The sequence below is a fragment of the Mobula birostris genome, chromosome 7 (genome assembly GCF_030028105.1).
Source record: "Mobula birostris isolate sMobBir1 chromosome 7, sMobBir1.hap1, whole genome shotgun sequence".
Lineage (NCBI taxonomy): Eukaryota > Metazoa > Chordata > Chondrichthyes > Myliobatiformes > Myliobatidae > Mobula > Mobula birostris.
Window position 1 is genome coordinate 31,426,584 of NC_092376.1, and position 25,514 is coordinate 31,452,097.

At 41.2% G+C, this 25,514-nt stretch overlaps 2 protein-coding genes across 12 annotated transcripts in view; both read right to left on the minus strand.

The window, feature by feature from the left end:
• LOC140200690 (serine/threonine-protein kinase Nek5-like) overlaps positions 1 to 6,309 on the minus strand; it is a 45,763-nt gene extending 39,454 nt beyond the window's left edge. For all 3 annotated transcript variants that reach the window (XM_072264258.1, XM_072264257.1, XM_072264256.1), the window contains exon 1: positions 6,172 to 6,309. The gene's annotated coding sequence lies outside the window, so the exon portion shown is untranslated. The remainder of the gene's footprint in view (positions 1 to 6,171) is intronic.
• Positions 6,310 to 7,510: 1,201 nt separating this feature from the next.
• Positions 7,511 to 25,514, minus strand: part of nek3 (NIMA related kinase 3) — a 39,078-nt gene continuing 21,074 nt past the window's right edge. For 5 of the 9 annotated variants that reach the window (XM_072264264.1, XM_072264263.1, XM_072264262.1 and 2 more), the window contains 5 exons: positions 24,906 to 25,017; positions 24,219 to 24,374; positions 23,970 to 24,104; positions 10,803 to 10,929; positions 7,512 to 8,301 (listed from right to left, as the gene is read on the minus strand). In XM_072264264.1, the coding sequence (XP_072120365.1) occupies positions 8,232 to 8,301; positions 10,803 to 10,929; positions 23,970 to 24,104; positions 24,219 to 24,374; positions 24,906 to 25,017 (600 nt within the window). In that variant the 3' untranslated portion in view covers positions 7,512 to 8,231. Of the gene's footprint in view, positions 8,302 to 10,802; positions 10,930 to 23,969; positions 24,105 to 24,218; positions 24,375 to 24,905; positions 25,018 to 25,514 lie in introns of all 9 variants that reach the window. The other 4 variants (XM_072264269.1, XM_072264268.1, XM_072264266.1 and 1 more) reach the window with 1 other exon arrangement.

Here is a 25,514-nt window from a genome sequence, read left to right on the forward strand (position 1 = left end):
TACATTCTATTGCCTCTTCTACATTGGTGAGACCATAGGTTCACAAAGCTTGGACCTCTGACCCAGCAGATTCTTGCTGGCCTAGATTCCCATTTAAATGAGTCCTATTTGCCTGTGTTTGGCCCATAGCTTTATAAACTTTTCTTATCTGTGTACCTGCCCAAGAACCTTTTAAATGTTCATAATTTATCTGCCTCAAACACTTCCTCTGGCAGCTCATTCCATATACTCACAGGATGAAAAGGTTTCACCTCAGATTCCTATTAAATCTTCCCCCCCACTCCATTTTAAACCGATGCACACTAGTTTGTGACTCCCCAACTCCAGGAAAAAGATCACTCCTCAATCTCCTACGCTCCAAAGAGAAAAGTTCCAACTTACTCAGCCTCTCTCCATAACTCAGTCCCTTGAATCCTGGCAATATCCTTGTAAATCTCCTAAGCAGACTTTCAAGCTTAATGGTATCGTTGTTAAGCAGGGTGAACACAATATTCCAAATACGACCTAACCGACGACTTGTACAACCAAACCCAGGTTAGGTGCACTTTTTTGCAGTCACATGCAGAGCAGTTGAAAATCAAATCATTATGCATCCGTTCTGTAAGACCTATCTGAAACCCCCTTCCCAGAATTGACTTTTCATTTCCCTTAATTGATGTTGCCTGACCTGCTGAGTACCTCCAGCATTTTATGTGTTACTATCAAGAAAATGTGGAGTATAACCAATAGCTGCGGGAATAATAATTACTTTAAGTTTGATGGATTTGATGTCACCTTAAGGTCTTCATATGGCTAATCATAGCAATGTCATTATTTCAGACTTACATCTTCTATTGAGGAATGATTGTCTTTATAGACAGTATAGTCTCTTATTTCTTCAGGACTGAGCAAATAAAAATGAATGAAAATGATGCTCAGTTCCAGACTAACATCAAGGAACCCCTAATATTCTTTTCCCTTTGGAACCAATCTCCAGCTTCAGCTAAGAGTGAAAATAACTTTCCATATTTTTCTTCTTCAAATCAACCCTAATTTTGAACAAATCCATCTAATCTCTTCTTAACATTGGGAACCTGGTACATTTATCCATGAACAGAACTAATTCCCACAGGTTCAGACTTCAGACTGAAAACCCCTGGTACAGTCATGTACAAGATTTTACAAGTCACCTTTATATTTTGTCCTGGGAATGAACCACCATTAATTGGTAAGGAAATAATAAAACCCAATGTTCCAATCAGCTGTGAGAGCAATTGATACACAATAAAAACTGATTTGTCATAATTTAATTACAACATTATAATGTGGCTGGATTTATTAAAGGCCATGTCTTTATTCACTCAGTAGCTATGTTATTAGGTAAACCATAAGAGCATATGACATAAGTGCAGAATTAGGTCATTTGTCCCATCAAGCCTGCTCCACCTTTTGATAATGGCTGATCCATTTCCCTCTCAGCCCCAATCTCCTGCCTTCTCCCCATATCCCTTCATGCCTTGACTAATCAAGAATCAACCAACCTCCACCGTAAATATACACGATAACCTGATCTCCACAGCCACCTGTGGCAACAAATTCCACAGATTCACCACCTTAAGGCTAAAGAAACTCCCCCTCATCTCCTTTCTAAATGGACATCCCTATATTCTGAGATTGTCCTCTCTGCTCCTACCTTCCCCCACATCCACTCTATCTAGGCCTTTCAACAACCATTAGGTCTCAATGAGATACCTCCTCATTTTTCTAAATTCCAGTGAGTACAGCACAGGGCCATCAAACACTTCTAATATGACAAGCCTTTCACTCCCAAAATCATTTTTATGAACCTCTTTTGTACCCTCTCCAAGGCCAGCATATTCTTTCTTAGATAAGGGGCCCAAAACTGCTCACAATACTCCAAGTGCCTTACAAAGCTTCAGCATTACATTGTCATTTTTATATTCTAGTCCTCTTGAAATAGATGCTAACATTGCATTTGCTTCTTTACCACCAATTCCATCCGCAAGCTAACCTTTACGGACTCCTGCATAAGGAATCCCAAGTCCCTTTGCATCTCAGATTTTTCAATTTATTCTCCATTTAGAAAATAGTCTACACTTTTATTCCTCCTACCAAATGCATGACTATATACTTCCTGACGCTATAGTTATCTGGCACTTCTTTGCCCATTCTACTAATTTGTCCAAGTCCTTCTGCAGCCTCCCTGTTTCCTCAACACTACCTGCTCCACCACCTATCTTCGTATCATCTGCAAACCTGACCACAAAGACATCAATTCCATCATGCAAATCATTGACATGCAATGTAAAAAGAAGCGGTCCCAACACTGACACCTGTGGAACACCACTGTGCATAAGCAGCCAATCAGAAAAAGCTCCCTTTATTCCAACTCTTTGCCTTCTGCCAATCAGCCACTGCTCTATCCATGCTAGTATCTTTCCTGTAGTACCACGGAATCCTATCTTGCTAAGCAGGCTCATGTGTGGCACCTTGTCAGCAGCCTTCAGAAAGTACACAACATCCAGCTATTCTCCTTTGCCTATTCTGCTTGGTATTTCCTCAAAGAGTTCAAACAGATCTGTCACACAAATTTTTCCCTTAAGGAAACCATGCTGACATTAGCCTATTTTACTATGTACCTCCAAATACCCCGAAACCTCTTCCTTAATACTGTAATTGACTCCAACATCTTCCCAATCACTAGGCCTATAATTTCCTTTCTTCTGCCTCTCTCCCTTCTTGAAGAGTGGTGTAACATTTACAATTTTCTGGTCCTCTGGAATCATTCCAGAATCTAGTCATTCTTGAAAGATCATTACTAATGCCCCCACAATCTCTTCAGCAACCTCTTTCAGAACACTGGGGTGTGATCCATCTGGTCCAGGTGATTTACCTACCTTCAGACCTTTCAGCTTCCCAAGCACCTTCTCCATAGTAATAGCAACGGCACTCACTTCTGCCCCCTGACACTCCTGAACTTCTGGCATACAGCTAGTATCTTCCACAGTGAAGACATGCAAAATATTTATTTGGTACATTCGCCATTTCCTTGTCCCCGATTACCACCTCTCCAATGTGATTGTCTAGTGGTCTGATATCTACTCTTACCTCTCTTTTACTCTTTATTTATCTGGGAAAAAATTTTGGTATCCTCTTTGATATTATTGGCTATAGTACCTTCATATTTCATCTTTTCCCTCATGGCTTCTGTTAAAAGCTTCCCAATCCTCTAACTTCTCACTAATCTTGATCTATTAAACCCCATCTCTATCCTGCGCCTTTCAAATTGCCATCTCATAGGCATTTACAAATTCCCCTTCTTGGGGTCCAGCACCAACCTGATTTTCCCAATCTACCTTCATATTGAAGTCCCCCATGACTATTGTAACATTGCCCTTTTGACATGCATTTTCTAGTTCCCATTGTAATTTGTAGCCCACATCCTGACTACTGTTTGGAGACCTGTATATAACTCCCATCAGGGGCTTTTTATGCTTGAAGTTCTTTAATTCTACTCACAATGATTTCTATGTCACCTCTTTCTAAGTGTTTGGTTTCATTTTTACCAGCAAAGCCATGCCACCCCCTCTGCCAACCTGCCTGTCCTTTCGATAAAATATAAATAATAAATGGGTACATGGATGGGAAGGGTATGGAGGGCTATGGACCAGGTACGGGTTGATGGTATGAGGGATATTAATGGTTCAGCATGGAGCAGGTGGGCCGTTTCAGTGCTGTAGTGTTTTGTGACCCTTTAAAACTCTACATAGCGGCCACTTTATTAGATACTCCTGTACCCCTGCTTGTTAATGCAAATACCTAATCTGTCAATCATACGGCAGCAACTCAATACATAAAAGCATGCAGACAAGGTCAAGAGGTTCAGTTTTTGTTCAGATCAAACATCAGAATGGAGAAGAAATGTGACTTCGAGCATGGAATGATTGTTGGTGTCAGATGAGGTGGTTTGAGTATCTCAGAAACTGCTGATTTCCTGGGAACAGTCTCCAGAGTTTACAGAGAATGGTACAGAAACAAAAAAAAAAATTCCGCTGAGAGCCAGTTCTGTGGGCTAAAATGCCTTGTAAATGAGAGAGGTCAGAGGAGAATGGTCAGACTGGTTCAAACTGGCAAATGGGCAACAGTAAGTCAAATAACCACAGGTTACAACAGTGGTGTGCAAAAGAGCATCTCTGAAGCAACACACCTTGAAGTGGATGGGCTAGAGCAACAGAAGACCAGACTGTGTTCCACTCTCATACCTAATAAAGTGGCCAATGAGTGTATTTCAGTTTGACCCATGAAGCAGTTCCAATTTCGATAATGCACTATGGACTAACACTATTAAAATATAAAGCTTAGAATAACAGTGTCTTTTCATTGAAACAAGCAGAACTGACCATGGCCAATCCTCTCATTTTAGGCCTTGTTTTCCAATATAATTTATTTTACTAAATCATAACAAAAGTTTATGGTAGCAGCTCATAATTAGGAGAGAATAATTAACAGCAACAGATGATAATTCCAAATAGCAAAATACAAGGTCTCGGTAGCAAAATACACGGTTTGGGCACACTGCTCTCTCTAAGCTGCAGGGGTGCGTGGCCGCGCAGTAATTGATTAGCTCCTGCGCATATAGCTGTTGTAGCCCACGTAGCTGAAATTTACTTTGATATAATGTTAGTATAATTTTTTGATAATATAAGTGTTGATCCAGTATTGCAAAGACCGAGTTAATGAATGTAACGATCCAATTTGCAACTACTGCCTGAAGATTTTAACAAATGCACAATATCGAGAAGAGTTAACTGTCCTTAACGATGTTAGATACGGCATCTCTTTGTAAATTCTTTCAGAAAAGCTGTTGGAATATAATTGAAGCTCTTCAGTAAGCAAAACCAAAAATTAACAAGTTACGGCCACTGTATCTTGGCGACGCTGCTTATTGAAGTGAAAAAGTGAAAGATCTGCTTGTATCTATAATTTCCGATGTCGATACCGCCCCTATTATTCGATTCATTCCGTGTGTGTAATCACTTAGATAACAGATTTCCTGACGATGAGTTAAGAGAAAGGCAAGCTTTTGACCCTGTTGTTATTGCAAACGCTACCGATTATGAATTTGGAAAAGAGAATGTTGTACGACTGACAAAAAAAATACTCAGTTATTATTACGAACTACGACGAAAGCGTTGCCTCAAAAACACAGTAATTACAAATTTCCCGTTTTTGAGAAAGTTAATATGTTCACTGTTACACTGAACTACATGCTTAGAAATGAAGCCTTTGAAGAACTGCCAATTCTTGGTGATATCAGTAGGATATCAAGCTTCTAGTGCTGTCTGAAGTATGAATCAATCAAATGTAAATCCAGAAACACTTCGATGGTCTAATGGGGGTTAAGGCGTATATTTCATCTGGAAACGAAATTAATCTGGATAGAGTTTATAGACAATGGACTTGTAATGAAAAGAGTCGAGAAAAAAGGTTTTCGAAACGTGAAAGATTTTCTTTGCTGTACTGTATTTAATTATATCCTTCAATTAATCAATAAAATCAAAAGTATGTGATTTTTCAAATTTAATCCAAATATTACAATAAAAAAATCCTTTAAAGAGCCGCGCAGATTTCAGGTCAGGTAAAAATTTCTTGTTCAGAACAATGGCTGGTCCGTGCAGCTGTGAAAAATAACAAATTAAAGGGAACATTGTTGGACGTTGAAGATTTATTGTCTCGGTGATGTAAAAAACAGAGGAAGGCAGGCAACACAGAGCAACTGTTTCAGATTAGATTTTTTTTGGAGTTTGAGGTTAAACCTATTTATTCCTAACAATTATCCTGATAAACAAATGTCGAAATCGGGACTAATCTGAAGACTACACTTCCCAGTCCTAGATTCGTTTTTAATGTTGCTCCCCCCGGGATTACTGCGACCGCGCCAACAAACTGCTCCAGTTTACAAAACAACGGGATTAGTTGCTGAGCCTTGTGCTGTCGGTGACAGTTCCAGCCCTGCAGTTTGCAGACCGACAGGTTTCTCGGGCATAAAATGATTTGCACCGTCTATCCCGGGCGGTTACCATGACGACTAACAAACAACAGCCTTCCTTGCACCAGCACACCTGAAGTTCGGTTTTAAACCAACACCTACTGAAGTTTACCGGTACTTACTGACAATCAAAACCATTGGAGCGCTTATCCTTCGTGAGTTTCCCACACCCCAACCTCTCCGGTCAAAAGATCAAGCCTTTCACCGGCGTCCCTGGAGAAGGAGACCAAGCAACATGGGTCCCAGGGACTATGGGTGCAAGGAAACCAAGATTGGTGATCTAAGGAGAACTACAACCTCCGACATGCATTGCAACCAGGAATTGCAATCATGAGTCCTGTCGCTCTGACTGGCCAATCAGAAAGTGCAGAAGAAACAAGTTTATTATCATCATAGGAATAAATGCCACGAAAATGACCGTTTTATGGCAGCAGCATAATACAGTGTCGCCTTATGAAGGAAGATAATCAACCTGAGACATTAACCATATTTCCCTCTCCGCAGTTGCTGATTTGCAGGGCATTTTCGATGTTTCAGGCTGAGACCCTTCATCAGGGCGGCAGGAGTGTCGATTCTTTATTCCTTTCCATTGATGCTGCCTGACCTGCTGAGTTCCTCCACCAATTTGTGTGCGCGCTTTGGATTTCCAGCATATTCAATAGAGTGAAAATCCATGAAGGATGCAAGTTGGTCTTAAATTTATTTTGTAGCATTTTGGTTGACCTTGGCAATGAAGCTCATATTTCCTGACTGACAGCAACCAACAGACTTTCACGAGTTCGTCAGCAAAGTGTCACAATGCGGTATCATTTTCAGTATGCTGCTCTCTGCTGGATATCTGTGGGATCTGTGAACGTGTTGAGAAGGCTCCTCAACCATATTAGAGTTCTCATAGACTCCAATCAGAGTCGAAAACATTAAAGACCCAGGACATGTAGATGAGACTGTAATAATTCATTGAAATCAGGAGCATTGAATAGTGTTCCAAAATGAAAATAACATTTGGCACGTGATTACAAAGTACAGCACAGCGCAAAAAGTAATTTCAAATGATCCAGTATTTACTGCTATGAGAAGTTACTAACATAGTCCAATAACTGCTCCTGTTAATGGGTGATAACTTCATCATCATTTTATTCCTTTTCATGTGTTTTTTTTCTCTCTCTTGGAAACAGGGATAGTTTCCTGCAATTGTAGATTAGATGTTAAGTACAATACTCCTGGATGGTTGAAAGACTGGCATGTGACATTCCCTATATTTTCATGCAGATATATAGGAAAACCAAATAAAGCCAGCCTTTTTCCCCTATGCTGCACACAAAACAGTGTAGGAACTCAGTAGGTCAGGCAGTATCTATGGAAAGGAATAAAGAGTCAATGTTTCAAGCTGAAGATGTGTCAACTCTATTCATTTCCATAGATACTGCCTGGTCTGCCGAGTTCCTCCACCAGTTTGTGAGTGTTGCTCTGGATTTCCGGTGGCATCTACAGAATCTTGTGTTAATTATTTTTTCTCTCGCTGTGTTTTTTTTAATCCACCAAGTACATTCATTTTCTGAGGTTCTTTTTATACGAACAACCTTTATCCAGAATAAATAAAAACACAATTAAAATATTGCTCCAGTGGCTTGTGTGTGTACTCAAGACTGTGCCTTCTCCAGGAGGCCCAGGTAGCAATGCAGCTTTGGAAAAGAGCAAACAATCAAGACAAGAAGTACAGAGAACACGAAGTAAAGAAGGATGAAGATTCTGGCACCTGTAACAGATCAGACAGATAGAGCTAATTAGGAGCAGAGGATGAGAGGGATATGTAGTTCAAGGGCAGAAACAAATTCTTAGTATTGTTGGTCGATGAGATGAAAAGTCAAAGAGTGCAAAGTGCAGTTCATAAAATCAGTATTGCCTTTAATTCACAGCTTTTCCAGAGAACGTTCAGTTTAAGTTAATAAACTGACTACTATTATTGCAGAGAAACTATTCTCAATGTCTTAAGATTCAACAGGGATTTGCTTATTAAAATAAAAAGTTAAACAAACTTTAATTACTAAATTAAAATTAGAAGACTACTAATCCTCTGCATTTTGAGCCCAATTTTCTTTATGGATTTCAACCAGGCATTTGGCTAACAATGTACACCTGATGACTTAATAGAATTTAAATAAAAAAGAAAATAACATTTTGGTTAAAGATTATTCTCCAGCAGACTCTTCATTTCATCCACCCAGTCTGGCTCGTCTTCTTCTTCAAAGTCCCTGTAAGAGAGAAAACAAACAGTAAGAGAGCAGAAAGCTCCATGCAAACTTCTACAGTATTTTATTCAATCTGGATCATATTGAGAGTTGGACAGATAGCTCTGCTCTGGCATCATCTCAGATGACTCCAGACAGCCCTGCCTTCATAGGAATTATGCCAAATGTTAAAGCCATGGGAAACCTAACATTGCTCTAGAATTCTAGTGCATTCAGGTGCAGAATACACACCTGCTACTCTCCAAAACCCCCAAATCTTAGACCTTGCTGACCTACTTGAAAAATGATATAACACATTAAGCAAAAACAAAATCAGGAATGTGGGTACACGATAATGGGAAAAAGTGCCATCGTTTCACAACTGCCAACTGCCAGCAGGTACAGAAGCCTCAAGTCCCACATCACCACATTCAGGTTCAAGCTACTTCCCTTCAGTTATTTGGCTCCTGAACTAACCTGCAGAAGCCTGCCTCAGTAGCAACACCATGACAACTTCAAGCTACAATTAAATGTGTTTTTTGGTATAATTGTTTTTTCTTGTCAAACCTGTAATTTATGTTTTTCCTGTAAATATTCCTTATATGATACATTGTGCTTCTGATGCTGCTCCCAGTAAGTTTTTCATTGCAGACTGTTTTCTGTGCATATGAGAATAAGCTTGACTTGAGTAGATAGTTGAGATAGCATTGTGCTGGTGACGTGATGGTGGGATAGTGAGAGGAATATCAAGTGGGTTGTTGTGCCACAGAATCGTACTGGAACTATTTTTAGTTTATATGAAAAGCATAGATTAAGAAGGCTCCTTAAGATAGTTATAACTGGGGGGTTGTAGCAGGGATAAGCTGCACTAGCTATTAAATGCTCTCAATGGCATACATGCCAAATAGCCTCTGACAACCAAGTCTAGCTTCTGGGCTTCAAATGTAGCTTAGCTACCAAGCCCAGCAGAACCATTTCTATTGATAAGAGGCAAAGGTGGGTTACTGGTGCATTAAAACCAGTTGCTTCAGGCAAATGAGGCTTGTCAGCCAAGGTTAGCAGCTCATCTAGGAGAAGGAAAACTCTGATCTCAAACCTCTATTGCCTTGCAGCTATACCCATTCACGATGAAAGCGTCATGAGTAAAGTCCAAGGACTCAAAGCCTGGGTCCCTAAGCAGTCCTTCATTGAGCTCAATGCTGACTGGCGACTCCCACAATGCCACTTGGCCAAGAAGTATCGGTCTTTGCCATTCCTTTGGTGGTGAGGAGCAGTCTGCTACATGGGCAACAGCTTGCTCTCCATATTGTACTGCCCTGGCTTTCATACTGACCTGTGTATCACATAGACAGCTGGGACACAACATCCAGCATCCACCCCAACCAATGGAGAGCCTCAAATTAAGAAATTTCATTCAGCTGGACAGCATAGAAGAGCTAATGGATTGGAAGGAAGTAGCTTAAGAATTACAGAATGACTGGGGCAACAGGATGTTGTAATTTCTGGACAGTAGTCATTTCATTCCTAACTGCAACTGGAGGAGGAGATGGTGGAGCAACACAGCACACAGCGGCCACTCCAGTGAATGATATCTGTTATCTGTCAAGTAGGGTGCCGTGCACAATCCTGATTTGATGGAGACAGACATGAGAACACAGAGGAACATCTGGAGAAACTTCTGAAATGCCTGCTTCGCCGCCACTGCTACTGTGTGATCCAAAATCTCCAGAGGAGAAGGCCTTGAGTCCTCGGCTTTGCTTGTTGCTCGGCGGCTGGGGTGAGGTCGAAGCGCTCGGCAGAGGATGGTGCTCAGGAGGCTGTGTCGGAGAGGCCGGTTGAAGGCTCGAGGTTTTTGGACGGACTCAGAGTCGGCTGCTTTCAGTGCATCGGCAGTTGTCGGAGCCTGGAGGTTTATGGCAGGGAGAGTTTCTCCCTTTTGCCGCCTGCTATTGGGACTATCGGGAGTCGATCGTGACTTTGAGACTTTTTTTTTTACAGTGCCCATGGTCTGCTCTTTATCAAATTATGGTATTGCTTTGCACTGCTGTAACTATATGTTATAATTATGTGGTTTTGTCAGTGTTAGTCTTTGGTTTGTCCTTTTTTTTTGTGATATCACTCTGGAGGAACATTGTATCATTTTTTAATGCATGCATTTCTAAATGACAATAAACGAAGACTGAGTGTCCTAATAATCTAATCTAATCTATATCTTTTTAGAGGGAATGGCCTTGTCCCCTGTAATTATCTTGCAATATTGGGACTAAGTAAATTGCCCAAGGTTTACAAATCAAGCCAATGAAACAATCAGGTGAATTTGCAGATAATCACCACAATGAGATTGAGACAAATACTGATAGCAACCCCAGTGTTAGCTCTGCCCTCCCTTTTCAAGAGACCTTCCACTCAACAGTTATCCAGAAGGGCAAAAGTACTTTTGCTCACTGTCCCATGCTGTCAGTTCCTTTTAAATGAAGGTGCTGAGGAGTTTGCTATACCATTGCCTGAATCATTTTTGAACTTACGTGTCTTCATCATCAGATCTAGGTTCAAATCTGTCTGGATCCAACTCAATAGTTTCTATTTCACCATCGACATTATCAGCCTTTCCGGTGTCAGCCGAGAGTGGGCCAATGTGATAGGTTCCTGACACTGGAAAAACAATGCTCTGTTAAATCAGGATCAAATTGAAATATTAATGGCAGAAGATCACTTTCCAAGCGATTGCTAACATTTAATACACTCAGCCCTTGTCTGCTGATTTGTTATCCATAGATCCACCTACACATTAAGTCAGCCAAGTACTTCTGGAAACATCAGTAAACGCTGCACCACCCTGGACAGCTTCCTCTCCATATCCATGTGATACGGGGACAGCCGCCTGAGGCTTCCCAGGAGGGAGGACCATGTGACCATGTGTTAGGAGAGGCCAGATTAGATGGAGTGAGAACAGAGCTGTGCAGGTGCTCTGACTGGTCTCACAGCTCTCAGACAAAGCACAAATTTTGCCTGACTCACTGAGCATTTACAGCATTTTCTGCTTGTTTGTTACTAGTGAGAGCTGAACCTAGGGAAATTGAAAGGCTTTTGACTTATAGAGAGCATTAGGATAATGGTTGCTATGGAGACAACCAGGAATCTCAGCAAGGCACCACTCTTCCTTCACTCCCACAAAGAATGTTTACAGCTTCCTGAGCTGAGGTTTAAAATAACAGAAGACCACTCATATTTTCGTGCTGTTTTTATACTTACATACAAAATTTATATACAGTGGATTCCGTTAATTTGGACACATTGGGACCAGTACATTTTGGCCTAGTTAAGCGGCTGTCCAATTAGCTGAAGTTTCATGGAAATAGTTAAAAACGTATTAAAAAAAGATAAACTACCATTTAACTGAGTAAAAAAAATGTATTTAAAAGAAATAGAAAACAAATTGGACCACCAAAATTGCTACAGTAGTATAAAACTGTATTAGTTCCTAATAGTTATCGACAGAGAGATTCATCCAGTGTTTGCAGACACGTTCTTTTGATTTGAGTGTAAATGAACAAATTCAGCATAGACACCTAGTGCAGATAATGGACTGCTATCATACAATGCTTAGGGTGATTGCATCCTCCAAATCTCCATCTTCATTGTAACATTCAAGATGACTGTCAATACCTTCAAATTCTTTGTAGTTCCTAACTTGTTAAAGTAGTGAAATAGTTTCACTTCCACTCAGCCATTTCAAGCATCTCCATACCAGAATGTTTGAAACTGCAGTGAGCAAAACAATTTTCAACTGTCTTACTGCTTATTTCTCACCAACTATCAGTAACAAAAATCACTGCTTTTTGAACACAAACACACGCAACTGACGCAACTCAAAAACCATTCGTTCTAAGCATGGTGAGGTGTCTAACAGCCACAGAGGTTCATGCGACTGAAGCTAGTTAGAAAATGTTTGGCAACAGACTCTGTCCCAATTAAGTGGCATAGTGTCCCAAATAATCAAAGGGAACCCCGGTTGTTTTCCCAATTTTTTTTTGTTCTTTAAGAATTGTCCCAAATAAGCGGCTGCCACAATTAGCCAAATGGACTAATTAACCAGAATCCACTATATTTTGTTTTAGTTTTACATTTCCAGAATTGCTTCTAATTTTTTTATTATTATGGCCTTTCTCTTCCCAAAAATGTTTCATGTTGGTTTGTGTTAAAAAAAAACAAGTTTTTTTAAAGTGTTTGCAGAAGTTGGTTTAGTTACAACATGTATTAAGTACAGGGTTAAACTCTCATAAACTGCTTCAGCGAGTCTTAACCATGCTTTGCTATTTTTTTAAGAAATACGACCACACGTCCATATTGAATATACAAAATATTTATTGTCTGTTTTGGAGTGGTAAGAAATTGTTCTGCTGAAACTTGCTGACATTCATATATTCCATATGATTTACAAAAGGAATATAATTACTAGAGTGATGAGATGAAATGTTATCTCCTCTGTAATGTGCATTGGATGCAACATTAAAGAATAAATTGAATCTGTCCACCTCAACTTCTATGAGGTTCTAAAAGGTTTCATTTGTCAAATTCACCATCCCATACCAGTAAATTCCAGAATTGTACAGTAGGGTAGGAACTGTGACAATAGACTGTCATGAGACATTAGGTCCGAAAAGAGATTCTGTGAGTCAGTATTAATGATTTATTAACAGGCACATAAACACAACAACCAAAAGACAGGCAGTTAAATTTTTAATGTCTCCAGTTCATCTCTTACCATTTACTTTGAGATGAACTAAAAAAATTAAAAGTTCTAATAGTTTCTTGATTCCTTTGCACTAATTTGTTGTTCATTTCTTCCTTGCAAGGTGAAACAAGAGTACAAGAGTCGGACATTCAATCTAATCTGCATCCACTTATCATCAGACCACAGTCAGTGAGAATCAGAAATAACATCTCCTCCTCACTCACAATCAACACCTCAAAGATTCCTGCTTAGCCCCTTTTCTGGCCTCTCTACAACCACGATTGTGTGGCCAGGCACAGCACAAACATCAAAAAATATGCCAACAACACAAATGTTGTTGGCAGAATCTGAGATGGTGATAAAGAGATGTGCAGGAGTGAGACAGATTGGCTGACTGAGTGGTGTTGCATTAGTAACCTTACACTCAATATCAGTAAGACCAAGAAATTGATTGTGGACTTCAGGAAGTGGAAGTCACACACCAGACTTTTTTGAGATGTTAGTGGTGAAAAAGGTAAGGAATTTCAAGTTGCTGGGTGTCAACATCTCTGAAAATCTATCCTGGGGCCAACATATTGAAGAAGGCATGCCACTGGCTACTTCATTAGGAATTTGAGATGATTTGCAAATTTCTATGGAGAGTATTCTAACCAGTTATATCAGCATCTGGTAAGAAGAGGCCAATGTTTAGGATTGGAAAAAAGCTGCAGAAGGTTGTAAACTCAGCCAGCTCCATGGGCACCAGCCTCCCAAGCATTGAGGACATCTTCAAAAGGCGATGCATCGGAAAGGTGGCATCCATCATTAACGACTGCCACCAACCATGACATGCCCTCTTCTCCTTACTACCATCATAGAGGAGGTATAGGAGCCCAAAGACATACACACACATTTTAAGAACAGTTTCTTTCCCATCGCTCCAAGAGGACCACAACCTTGTCTTTGGGTTTAGAAGCTTGCATGCCTCAATGACCTGGAGAACTATGTTGGCTTGAGTCAGGACTTTTTGTTTTGGGTGTTGGTAGGGTCACCCATGCCAAACAGGTCAAAGGGTGGTCCACCAGTCCCCTAGGTTCAGAGGTTCAGCTCAGGCCTAATAATCCTGACTGGTAAAACAAAATTGTTATGGATGAAGCAATGAAGAATCCTTCCACACCTGAGTGAGACCACCTGAGTCTCCATTCAGGACTTGTATGACTGATAGTATGAGATCTGAGAGGAAGCTACTGACATGATGAACGGAGCCAGAGATGGAGGAGCTTTATTGCTGCCCTAAATGCCAGCGGCGTAATGGGCCTAAGTAAGCTTTTCCCTCCATCATCAGATTTCTGAACTATCCATGAACACTAACTCAATATTTCTGCTGTACTTTTTAATTGTAATTCAGAGTATATTTTAATGTATTGTATTACACTGCTGCTGCAGAACAGATTTCAAGACACATATCAGAGATAAATCTGATACTAATTCTTACTCCACACACTTTAATTTGTTCCACAGCCCATGTTACTCTACTTACCTTAATTTGCCCCACAGCCTGTGTTACTCCTATCTAACAGAAAGTGACTGCTAAGTTCAGTAATTTCACTTCATTTGGAATTCAGGGATTTTTTTTGTGGGGGGGATGTCAAGTCAAGTCAAATTTATTTATAAAGCACATTTAAAAACAGCCCATGTTGGCCAAAGTGCTGTACAATCCATAACAGGTAGCTAAAATCACAAATGCAAGAAACACAGATATAAACAACAAGGCACACAGCTTATAGGCACAAAATAAACAACACATGAGCCTAAGCACAAGCCAAAAAATCAGCCACATCGGGAAGGTTCAAACGCTAGTGAATAAAGGTAAATTTTGAGCCTGGACTTAAAAGAGTCAATGGAGGGGCAGATCTGATAGGGAGGGGAATGCTGTTCCACAGTCTTGGGGCTACAACAGCAAAGGCGCGGTCACCCCGGAACTTAAGTTTAGATCGTGGGACAACCAGGAGCCCCAAGTCAGCTGACCTGAGGGACCTGGAAGTAGAATAAGGGGTTAGAAGGTCTGCGATATAGGAGGGGGGGCAGCCCATTTAGGGCTTTATAAACAAACAGGAGAACCTTAAAATCAATTCTAAACCGTACTGGTAGCCAGTGGAGTGAGGCCAGGATAGAAGCAATATGGTCCCTCTTCCGGGCACCTGTCAGGAGCCTGGCTGTGGCGTTCTGGACCAGTTGCAAGTGGGACAGGGACGACTGACTAATCCCAGTATACAGGGAACTGGAGTAGTCCAAGCGGGAGGATATAAGGGCATGGATAACTTTCTCAAGATCTTTGAAAGAGAGAAACGACTTGATTTTGGCAATAGTTCGAAGCTGGAAAAAAATGGCTTTTACTACTGCACTAACTTGCTTGTCAAACTGAAAGGCGGAATCAAATATCACACCAAGGTTTTTGCCACGGGGTTTGACAAGGGTGGACAGGTTACCAAGGCTGTTGGTAATCACTTTGATGGATTCAGGGGGCCAAATAGGACAACTTCAGACTTGCCTTCATTAAGCTGTAGGAAGTTTTCTGCCATCCAAAACCTTATGTCCTCAAGGCAGTTCATAAGGCTGACTAGGTTTGACTGGTTGTTTAGTTTCAAGGGCAGAAAAAACTGTGTGTCGTCAGCATAACAATGGAAGGAAATGTTGTGTCTTTGAATGATTTGGCCAAGGGGAAGCATGTATATAGAGAAAAGAATGGGACCTAGGATGGAACCTCGTGGGACCCCGCAGGAGAAGTTAGCTGGCGAAGAGGAAAATTTGCCTATGTTGACGGAGAAGCTTCTATTTTTGAGGTAGGATGTGAACCCGTTCAAGGCAGTGCCATCAACACCAACTCTGTACTGGAGAAAGTCTATTAAAATGGCATGATCCACAGTATCGAATGCTGCACTGAGGTCAAGAAGAATTAGGATGGCAGAGTCACCTGAGTCGGTAGAGAGGAGGAGATCATTGTGCACTTTCAGCAGGGCAGACTCTGTGCTATGATAAGCCTTAAAACCTGACTGAAATCTTTCCAAGATGTTGTTTAGGTGTAGGTAGGGCAGCAATTGACTAAGAATAACCTTTTCGAGAACCTTTGACAGAAGTGGAAGTTTAGAAATAGGTCTGTAGTTACTAGATAAGGTAGGGTCTAAGTTGGGTTTTTTTTAGGAGGGGCTGGACCACAGCGCGCTTGAAGTAGGTTGGAACAGTCCCAGTGGCCAGGGAGCTGTTGATAATAGAGAGGATGCTGGGACCGGCTATGTCAAAGACATCCTTCAGGAGGGCAGTGGGGACAATGTCAAAGGGGGCAGGTTGCAGGTTTCGTGGTGGACACAATCTTTGTAGGGAGGGTAGTGTGATGGGTTGGAAACAATCCAGTTTAGATGAACAGACTAGTGAGATGGTTAGGTCATGGGTGGTGGGGGGGGGAATGTTCATTCTAATGTTTTCAACTTTGCTAATGAAGAATTTTAATAATACTTTGCACTTAGCAGGGGACACATCTAAATTCATACTGGGGGGCGGGACAAATGACAGAATTTATGGTACTGAATAAGACCTTGGGATTATGAGAGTTGTTAGAAATTAGGTCAGAAAAGTATTTTGCTCTCGCAGCCTTAACTGCATCCTGATAATTGTAAAGATTGTATCTCAAAATTTCAAAGGAAATTTGAAGCTTATCACGCTTCCACTTTCGTTTGGATATTCTGCACTTCCTCCTCAGGGCTCTGGTGGTGTCATTAAGCCAAAGGAGACCTTTACGCTTAGGTTTTTTGAGTTTAAAGGGAGCAACAGTATTCAGAATAGAAGAGCAGGTGGTAATAAATAAGGAAGTAAGTTTCTCAGTGCTGAGATGGGGAGAAGTCTCAATAGTGCAGGTATTAGGAGCAGCTATGAGAGCCTCAGAGAACTTATTGGCAGTCAAAGAGTTAATGTAACGAGAGCAACATACAGGAAGATGAAATTTAGTGGAGGAAAGAGGCAAAGGTGCATCAAACATGACAGCACTATGATCCCACAGACACGCATCAATTATTTCCACATTGCAGATCGGAAAACCAGACGATAAGACCAGGTCGAGTGTATGGCCTAGCATGTGAGTGGGTCCGGTGATAAGCAAAGCCAGATTAAAAGACTCATGCAGATGCATAAAATCACTTACGAGAGGCTTAGCGGGACAGCAAACATGAATATTAAAGTCACCAAGAATCAGAACTCGATCAAAGTTGGGCAAAGTATTTGAGAGGAAGTCCACAAATTGAGTAATAAAATCTTTATGTATTTTTGGTGGACGATACACAAGAGCAATTAAAAGGGGATCGACCAGGCCCACTTTAATTAATTGCACCTCGAAGCTGGGGAAATATCAGAGTTCTGTAGACAGCAATAAAAATGTTTCTTAAACACAGCAGCTAGACCCCCTCCACGTCCAGAGGGTCTAGGCGTGCTAAAAAAGTTACAGCCGTCTGGACAGAGCTCAACAAGTGGAGCAATCTCACCAGTGCTTCACCAGGAAGAAATCCAATCCTTGGGCAGTGAAAAAATCATTGAGTATAAAAGTCCTATTGGATAAGGATCTCGCGTTGATCAGAGCTATTTTGACTGGGATTGCAGTATAACCCGACAACGGCTCCCTCGCCAAAGGGCGGCAGCTCTGGAAGACTTCTCCACTGCGCTTCACAAATGGCCTGGTGGAGAGCCCGCAGGGCAGCGGCCTGGCGTCCTGGTCTGTGTCTGGGATAACCGGTCGGAGAAAGGCATACCTGGTCTCGAGGGAGCGCCGAGGAATGGAGCAATGTGGCCGACAGGGTCCAACATCGTCAAGTTGCAAAAGGTAGACCGGTGCCGAGTGAGAGCGGGCAAGGTTCCTCAGTTTAACCAAGGCACCTGCACGTTTACTCTGCCTCCTAGCTCGTTTCCTACAGTGGTAGCCGCAGGGCCCAGCCCATATACCTTCAGGTAGTTGGAAAAATAGAGCGCAGTTAAAGCTTCTTTGTCCGGAATCCCGAGTGAATAAATCCACGACAGAGGCTCGAATATTCAGTAGTGTTTGACGATCGTAAACAATAGTGGCTTGCACATCATGTATACACAGAGACACAAGCAGAACCAGGACAAACAAGAACGGCAATAGGCAACGACAAGCAGCCAAACACAGCAGCGCGGCCATCTTTTTTTGATCTGATGTGAGTTGAAGATTTTCACTGCCTTTTGTACAAAGGCCAGGATGGTCTGGCTGTAGTTTTAAAGTTCTGATCATTCGTTTCAGCTTCCATCAAAAGTACCTTACACCTCCCTGATCAAATCCTCAGATCAGTTTAAATACAGCAATTCCATCACCCTCCAACGTTTCCAATATCTCATCCATATTACTGTGCTATAGGAAGGATGTGCCTGCAGAAGAGATTCACTAGGGTGTCGCCAGAACTGAGGGGCTTGAGATACGAGCAGAGTCTTCACAGGCTGAGACTGTTGTTCCTAGAGTACAAGCTGAGGGGTGATCTCAATGGGGTCCATAAAATCATTAGGGGTATACACAGGGTGAATGGCCACAGTCTTTTTCTAAAACTACAGCCACTCAAAAGGGAATTTTTAGACCTTAAGACCATAACACATGGGAATAGAATTAATTCATTCGGCCCACCAAGTCTGCTCCACCATTCGATCATGGCTGACTTACTTTTCCTCTCAACCTCATTCTCCTACCTTCTCCTTACTAAACAAGAGCCTATCTATCTCTGTTGTAGTAGAACTACTGTAATGTAATTTGAAAAAAAAATCAATTTGCAAATCTCTTTTGCCGTTGTTTTCTACATTTTCCTGACATGGAAACACATTCCTGTTACTTCATCGTTATCTGGACTGAGTTCTGGAGCTCCCTCCCCAACACTATGGAAGCAAGTGTTTCAGGAGGGCTGCTTCAGTTCAAGAAGGCAACTTGCCACCACCTACTCAAAGGGGAGCCGGGCAGGAGCATTTAACCCTACCACCGCTGAAGGCTGGAGTCCAGCAACGGCCTGACCTTGGGGTTGGAGAACTGTGGATGTGCGTGGGACGGTGGGGGAGAGGGACGGGGTTTGTTTTGCTGTCGGTGCCTGGTTGAGCTCTCTGTGGTTCTGCCGAGCATCGTCGGCACGCGATGTTGACGCAGAATGTGTGGCCACACTGGGTGTGGGCTGACCCCAGCACATCCTGTATGTGTGATAATAAATCTGAAACCAAGCGCAGCTCTGGCTAGAGAGGTCCACATTGTGGAAAAGAGAATAAATACAAATCTCCTTTCTAATTACATTAATCGCTGGTTTATAACAATTTCTGTGTTATTTTTATTCTCTGTATCTTCATTCATTCTTCTTTTAAGATTCTTTGAAGTTGGTTCATCTTTTTTTGTCAAGTAGCAACACTGACCAATTACTGAGGCCTGGAGGAGATTGTGACTGCGGGGGCAGCGGGTGCTGTGTATAAAAAGCACTGAATGCTGTGCAAATAAATTGCTGAAAAAAATGAGGATAATTACAAGCATGTGGCTCCTTTTACAGACAAGCAAACAACAAGAAAGTCACAAATCTTCCAGATTATACAGAGGCAGAGAAAATGTACTGGGCACAATCCAAGTTTGAGATGGGAGCAGCTGAGAAAACACATCTCAGGCCCAACAGCAAGGCACTTTGTACCAAAGATAAAGACAGCCCCTAGGGAGGCAATGAGAGGAGTTGGGCATGTTTTATTATTTATTTTAGAATTATACATTTATTTTATTGTTTTTTTTGTTTTCAAATGACTGGAGATTCCATAACATTCCATCATGTTTTTTTTTAAAGTATTTGAAATCTGTCTCACTGTAGTTGTTGCGTCCCTGTGAATCTCAAACTCAACCCACACAAAATACTCTAGTGCCGATATATTTCAGACTATATTTATTGGATATGGATGGACCATCATTCATGCTTGAACTTAGCCAGGGTATAGAATTCTGAAACTGACGTTGTCAAGCTACCAAATTTAGACCTTGCCACCGTGATGAGTACAGAAATCGACCATAGTCTAGCCCAGGGTCAACCCTAGTGTTACAGGGCACAGGATTATCGCCTGATTCGTTGCAGACCTTAGCCCAACAATGAATAAATAAACTCTGGTTAATTGGGCCGTTGGTTAATCGGGGCAGCGGCTTATTTGGACAAAATTTGAGACAACTCTTTAAGAACAAAAACCAATCCGAAAACTAGCTGTGATTCCCATTGTTTATTTGGGACACAATGCTGCTTAAATGGGGCAGGAGACTGTTGTCGAACAATATCTAGCTCCAGAAGTGTGCACTCGTGTGTCCGTTAGACACTACACCACACTTAGAGTGAACAGTTTTTAAATGGTGTCAGTTGTATGCACTTCTGTTCAAAAATCAGTGGTTTTGTCATTGATAGTTGACAGGAAATATGCGATAAGACAGTTCAGGACCATTTTGTTCACTGCAGTTTCAAGCATTCAGAAATAGCTGGGAGTGAAAATTAAACCATTTCACTACTTCAATAAGTTAGTTAAAGTTAAAGTCTGTCCCGAGCCTTATAGGCTCATCAGGCCGGTGCTTATGCCGGTTTCCGTGGTGTGACGCAACTGAGAGCACCAGACTCCCCCCCACACCCGGATAGGATGCCAGTCTATCGCGAGGTTAACCCCCAGCATTTTGCCAGTACCCATTTTCAGCTGGGTGGACCGGAGCAGTGTGTGGTTAAGTGCCTTGCTCAAAGACACAACATGCTGCCTCAGCTGGGGCTCGAACTCACGATCTTCAGATCGCTAGTCCAACACCTTAACCACTTGGCCATGCGCCACTCAATAAGTTAGAAACTACGAAAAATTTGAAGGTATCGACAATTATCTTGAATGTTACAATGAAAATGAAGATTTGGAGGATACAATCATCGAAAGCATTGTATGAAGGCAGTCCATTATCTACACTAGGTGTCTATACTAATTTTCATTTACAGTCGAAAGTACACAGCAGCATGTAGGTACACTGGATTAATTCCTCAGCTGATAAAAATTAGGACCAAAAGCACAGTTTTAAGGTACTATAGTAGCATTGGTAGTGTTCTAATTTATTTTGTATTTCATTTAAATACATAATATTTTACGAGTTAAATGGTAGTTTGTCTTTTTAAATATTTCCATTAAAACTTCAGCTATTTGGGGCAGCTACTTAATTGAGCCAAATGAACTGGTCCCAATGTGCTGCAATTCCCTGGAATGCACTGTGTTTGAAAGAAACTGTTAATAAAAGATGACAGCTCCACCTAGTGGAGAAGCAGCTAAATATACTCAATCTTTCTACAGTATGATGCAGTGCCACATTTATCATAGCTTTGGTGCAGCTGGATTGGCCTCAATAAAAGTCCAAAGTCACAAACAAATAGTTCTTGATTGCACCAAGACATTCAGACATTGTAATTTAAATATTTACTTTTGTGCCAGTATTCCGTATACTTTAAAATGAAGAGATTGAACATTAACCATAATCAGAAGTCCTAATTCTGACAGATACTTTCAAATCCTTACATTTAGCAGACCTTCACTTCAGAAGATTAGGGGAATAAAAGGTGGTTCCTCAAGCCTGTTTGGCGACTGATGGAATGACTACACAACAGTCTCCACGTCAACTCATTAACTTAAAGATATCAATCAAACCTTTTAAGCCTTTACTGATAACTAAATCAAATTAATATGAAAAGTTTTAAAACAGAAAGCTACTAGTTTTTGAACTAGTAATAAAACATGAAGTTGCTAAAAACATTGTTCTCAAATTGAATGGTTATTCATTACATTGCAATAATAGATCAGGGCTATAGTACTAAATGTATTCTGCTAGTTAATGGCGACAGTAACATTAGGAAACGTACTACAATGTAAACAATTCTGACTAAATGAAGAAGTCCCTGTCAAGTATTGTGAAACATCTTGCAGAGGGGTGGAGAGAGAAAAGTTAACCAGGAGAAAAAGAACAGGGTCCAGATAGAGCAAGCATGGCTAACATCAAACTACAGGAGTTTGAAAGTGCCATTGTCACTGACCTGAGGACAATTTTTTTCCCACTGAAGAAAGTGAGCTTGAATGGGGGGGCAGGGGGGCGTGGAGGAAGGAATAATTGGGGATGCGTAAAATGGATAGCGATCACTTGTCTACATCTGAGGAAGTAGTCGTAGAAAACCCACCTGAGATACCGTAGTTGAGGTGAATACGGGAAAGGGGGGTTTTATGGATAATTTATACCAATATTAATCTCCAGTGGCTCAAAAATCATATTCTGCTCATTTACAACATGCAAAGTTGTTGAGATAATCTTAATTTCGTTGTGTCTAGACTTTAGTGCGTAGAGTCGAGAGAGAGGCAAAACCCTCAAGGTGATCTCACTACTTTAATTCCAGGAGCTCGTTTAAATAACCCAAGGAGGCTTCCTGTTGAGGCTGGAAGTACCAATGCCAGAACAGTGAAAGGAACTGGGATCTGGTCAGCACTCTCACAGTGGAATGGCTATTGAACTGGAGGATCAGAGGGATCTTGGGGTCTGAGTCCACAGGACACTCAAGGCTGCTGTGCAGGTTGACTCTGTGGTTAAGAAGGCATACAGTGTATTGGCCTTCATCAATCGTGGGATTGAGTTTAGGGGCCAAGAGGTAATGTTGCAGCTATGTAGGACCCTGGTCAGACCCCACTTGGAGTACTGCGCTCAGTTCTGGTCACCTCACTACAGGAAGGATGTGGAAACCATAGAAAGGGTGCAGAGGAGATTTTCAAGGATGTTGCCTGGATTAGGGCGCATACTTTATTAGAATAGGCTAAGTGAACTCGGCCTTTTCTCCTTGGAGTGATGGAGGATGAGAGGTGACCTGATAGATGTGTATAAGATGATGAGAGGCATTGATCCTGTGGATAATCAGAGGCTTTTTCCCAGTGATGAAATGGCTAGCACGAGAGGTCACAGTTTTAAGATGCTTGGAAGGAGAGAGGCGATATCAGGGGTAAGTTTTTTAACGCAGAGGGTGGTGAGTGCGTGGAATGGGTAAGTTTTTTAACGCAGAGGGTGGTGGAGGCAGATACTATAGGGTCCTTTAAGAGACTCTTGGACAGTATATGGAGCTCAGAAAAATAGAGGGCTATGGGTAACCGTAGGTAATTTCTCAGGTAAGGACATGTTCAGCACAGCTTTGTGGGCCGAAGGGCCTGTATTGTGCTGTAGGTTTTCCATGTTCCTCTGTGATTAGTGACTCCTTGTGCTGAAAGAGGATGCACAGCAGCTGGATAACTCCATAACAGCACATCAACACACTGGAGCTGGACCATATTGTATTGGTGTGTGGTTAAACCTGGTGTTGTTTTCTAATTGAGAAAGTACATGGGTTCAAGGAAACATACCCTAATCGGGAATTAGATCACCTATAATGCTTGATGAGAAACACTGTCAGGCCAATTAATTGTAAGATTCAATGGGGGGGGGGGGATGCACAAAATGACAATTTGCTTTTTATTAAGATAACTTTCATTAGCACCATTAGCAGAAATGTGTAACCAGACACAACTGCCACTTTCGGCCGAAATGCAAATAGTGGCTTATGTAGTTACAAAAATCAGTCAGAAAGATCTGAGGATTTAATGACCAATAAGGGAAAGAAAAACTATGGAAAAGAGCAAGCAGTCGACCTTTCGGGCTGAGACCCTTTGTCGGGACTGTTTCAAGGGTCCTGATGAATGATCTCAGCCCCAAATATTGACTGTTTACTCTTTTCCATAGATGCTACCTGGCCTGCTGAGTCCCTCCAGCATTTTGTGTGTGTTGCTTTGGATTTCCAGCATCTGCAGATTTTCTCTTGTTAAAAAAAAATTATTAGATACAGAACTCCAAGCAAAACAGATAACAGAAAAGGATTTTAAGCATTTTAAACCCATTTCTTACCTCCTTTATTTACTGTGTAGGTCTTAGAAGCCAAGTTGATGTTAATATTTTGTAAGAAATTCATTATTGTTTCAGGAGGCACTTGGTTCCATTGTTTTCGCAGATTGGATTTAGGATAAACTGTCACACTGTCACCTAATGAACAGCAACATATCAGTATCTCCACAGAAAACCAGAACATTCCATGAAGATTAAGAATGAACAACATACATTGTACAAAATGCCAAAGACGTAGAGAATCAAATTTACCACAGCTAACTTCCTCAGCGGGGACACTGGATGACAGTGGAGCATTTTCAAGAATCCCTAACACTGTGTCTGGAGGGAATTCATTCCACTTCTTTCGAGCATGCACATTGGAGGCTTTCCTACTCTGGATTATCGCTTGGTTTCCCTTTGATGTTGCTATGAATGAAGTAAAAGAAAAAGAAAAAAATAAAGATCAGGATGCAAGGAAAATGCTGCTTCATTCATCAAGGTTCCAATATACACAATCTATGTACAATCTTATTCTGTTATGGATTTCAATCCCACCTGTTTAAATTTAGGAGAAAAAGCTGCGTTAATTGTGCTAACCAACTTGTATCTAATCAGATATGAGCAATAACTCATTGTACATTTCAAAAAATATAAAGATCGTGACATGATATATGTAATTTCAACAACAGGAATAGTTGTTTTCCACACAGAACGCAGACCGGAGACAAATGTACAGAACAAAACAGAAAATAGGATATAAAAAGACCAAAAACAAATATACCAGAAATAATTAAGTTAGACTGCCTTAAATTATGAAAAATATATACATGTCATAAGTGGCATCGCCAAGGTAAGTTTAAAATCTGTGCAATCTATAAATGATGCCAGGTAATAGTGAACAATTTACACATTTGGAAGTTCAGGTGAACCGATCAGGGAGGATAAAAACTACCTTACCTTCCATTTGCAAAGCTGTCTCTTCCAGTGTCTTCTGTGCCAGGCTCTTGGCAATGTTCTCCCCTTCTGCCAGATTCCACTTCTGAATATCTGCAGGTACCTCTGAAGTTTCCTTAACAGAGGAATTATCAAACAAACAGGTGCTGAATTCCAAAATTAACATCTCCCGTGACACCCCATTCTCTGAATATTTCAGTATCATTGTCAAAATATTCGCAACACTGTGGAGGATCACTAAGCCCCACATTAGTGAGGAAAGCAGCTCTGAGCAACTAGTGTTTCCAAATCTTGGTGCACTTCACAATAATGGTGCTTGGAGGGAACTAGGTGAAATTACCCACACTAGAGCAATGACCTAAGAACACTGAATTGATCAGGGATTGTCCTACACTTGTCCCATGATTTATGTCAGTGGTCCCCAACCACCGGGCCACAAAGCATGTGCTACCGGGCCGCGAGGAAATGATACGATTTGGCAATATGAAACGATGAGTCAGCTGCACCTTTCCTCATTCCCTGTCACACACTGTTGAACTTGAAATAACCTACCAAATCATACCAAATAACACATAAAACCTAAAATAACAGTAACATATAGTAAAAGCAGGA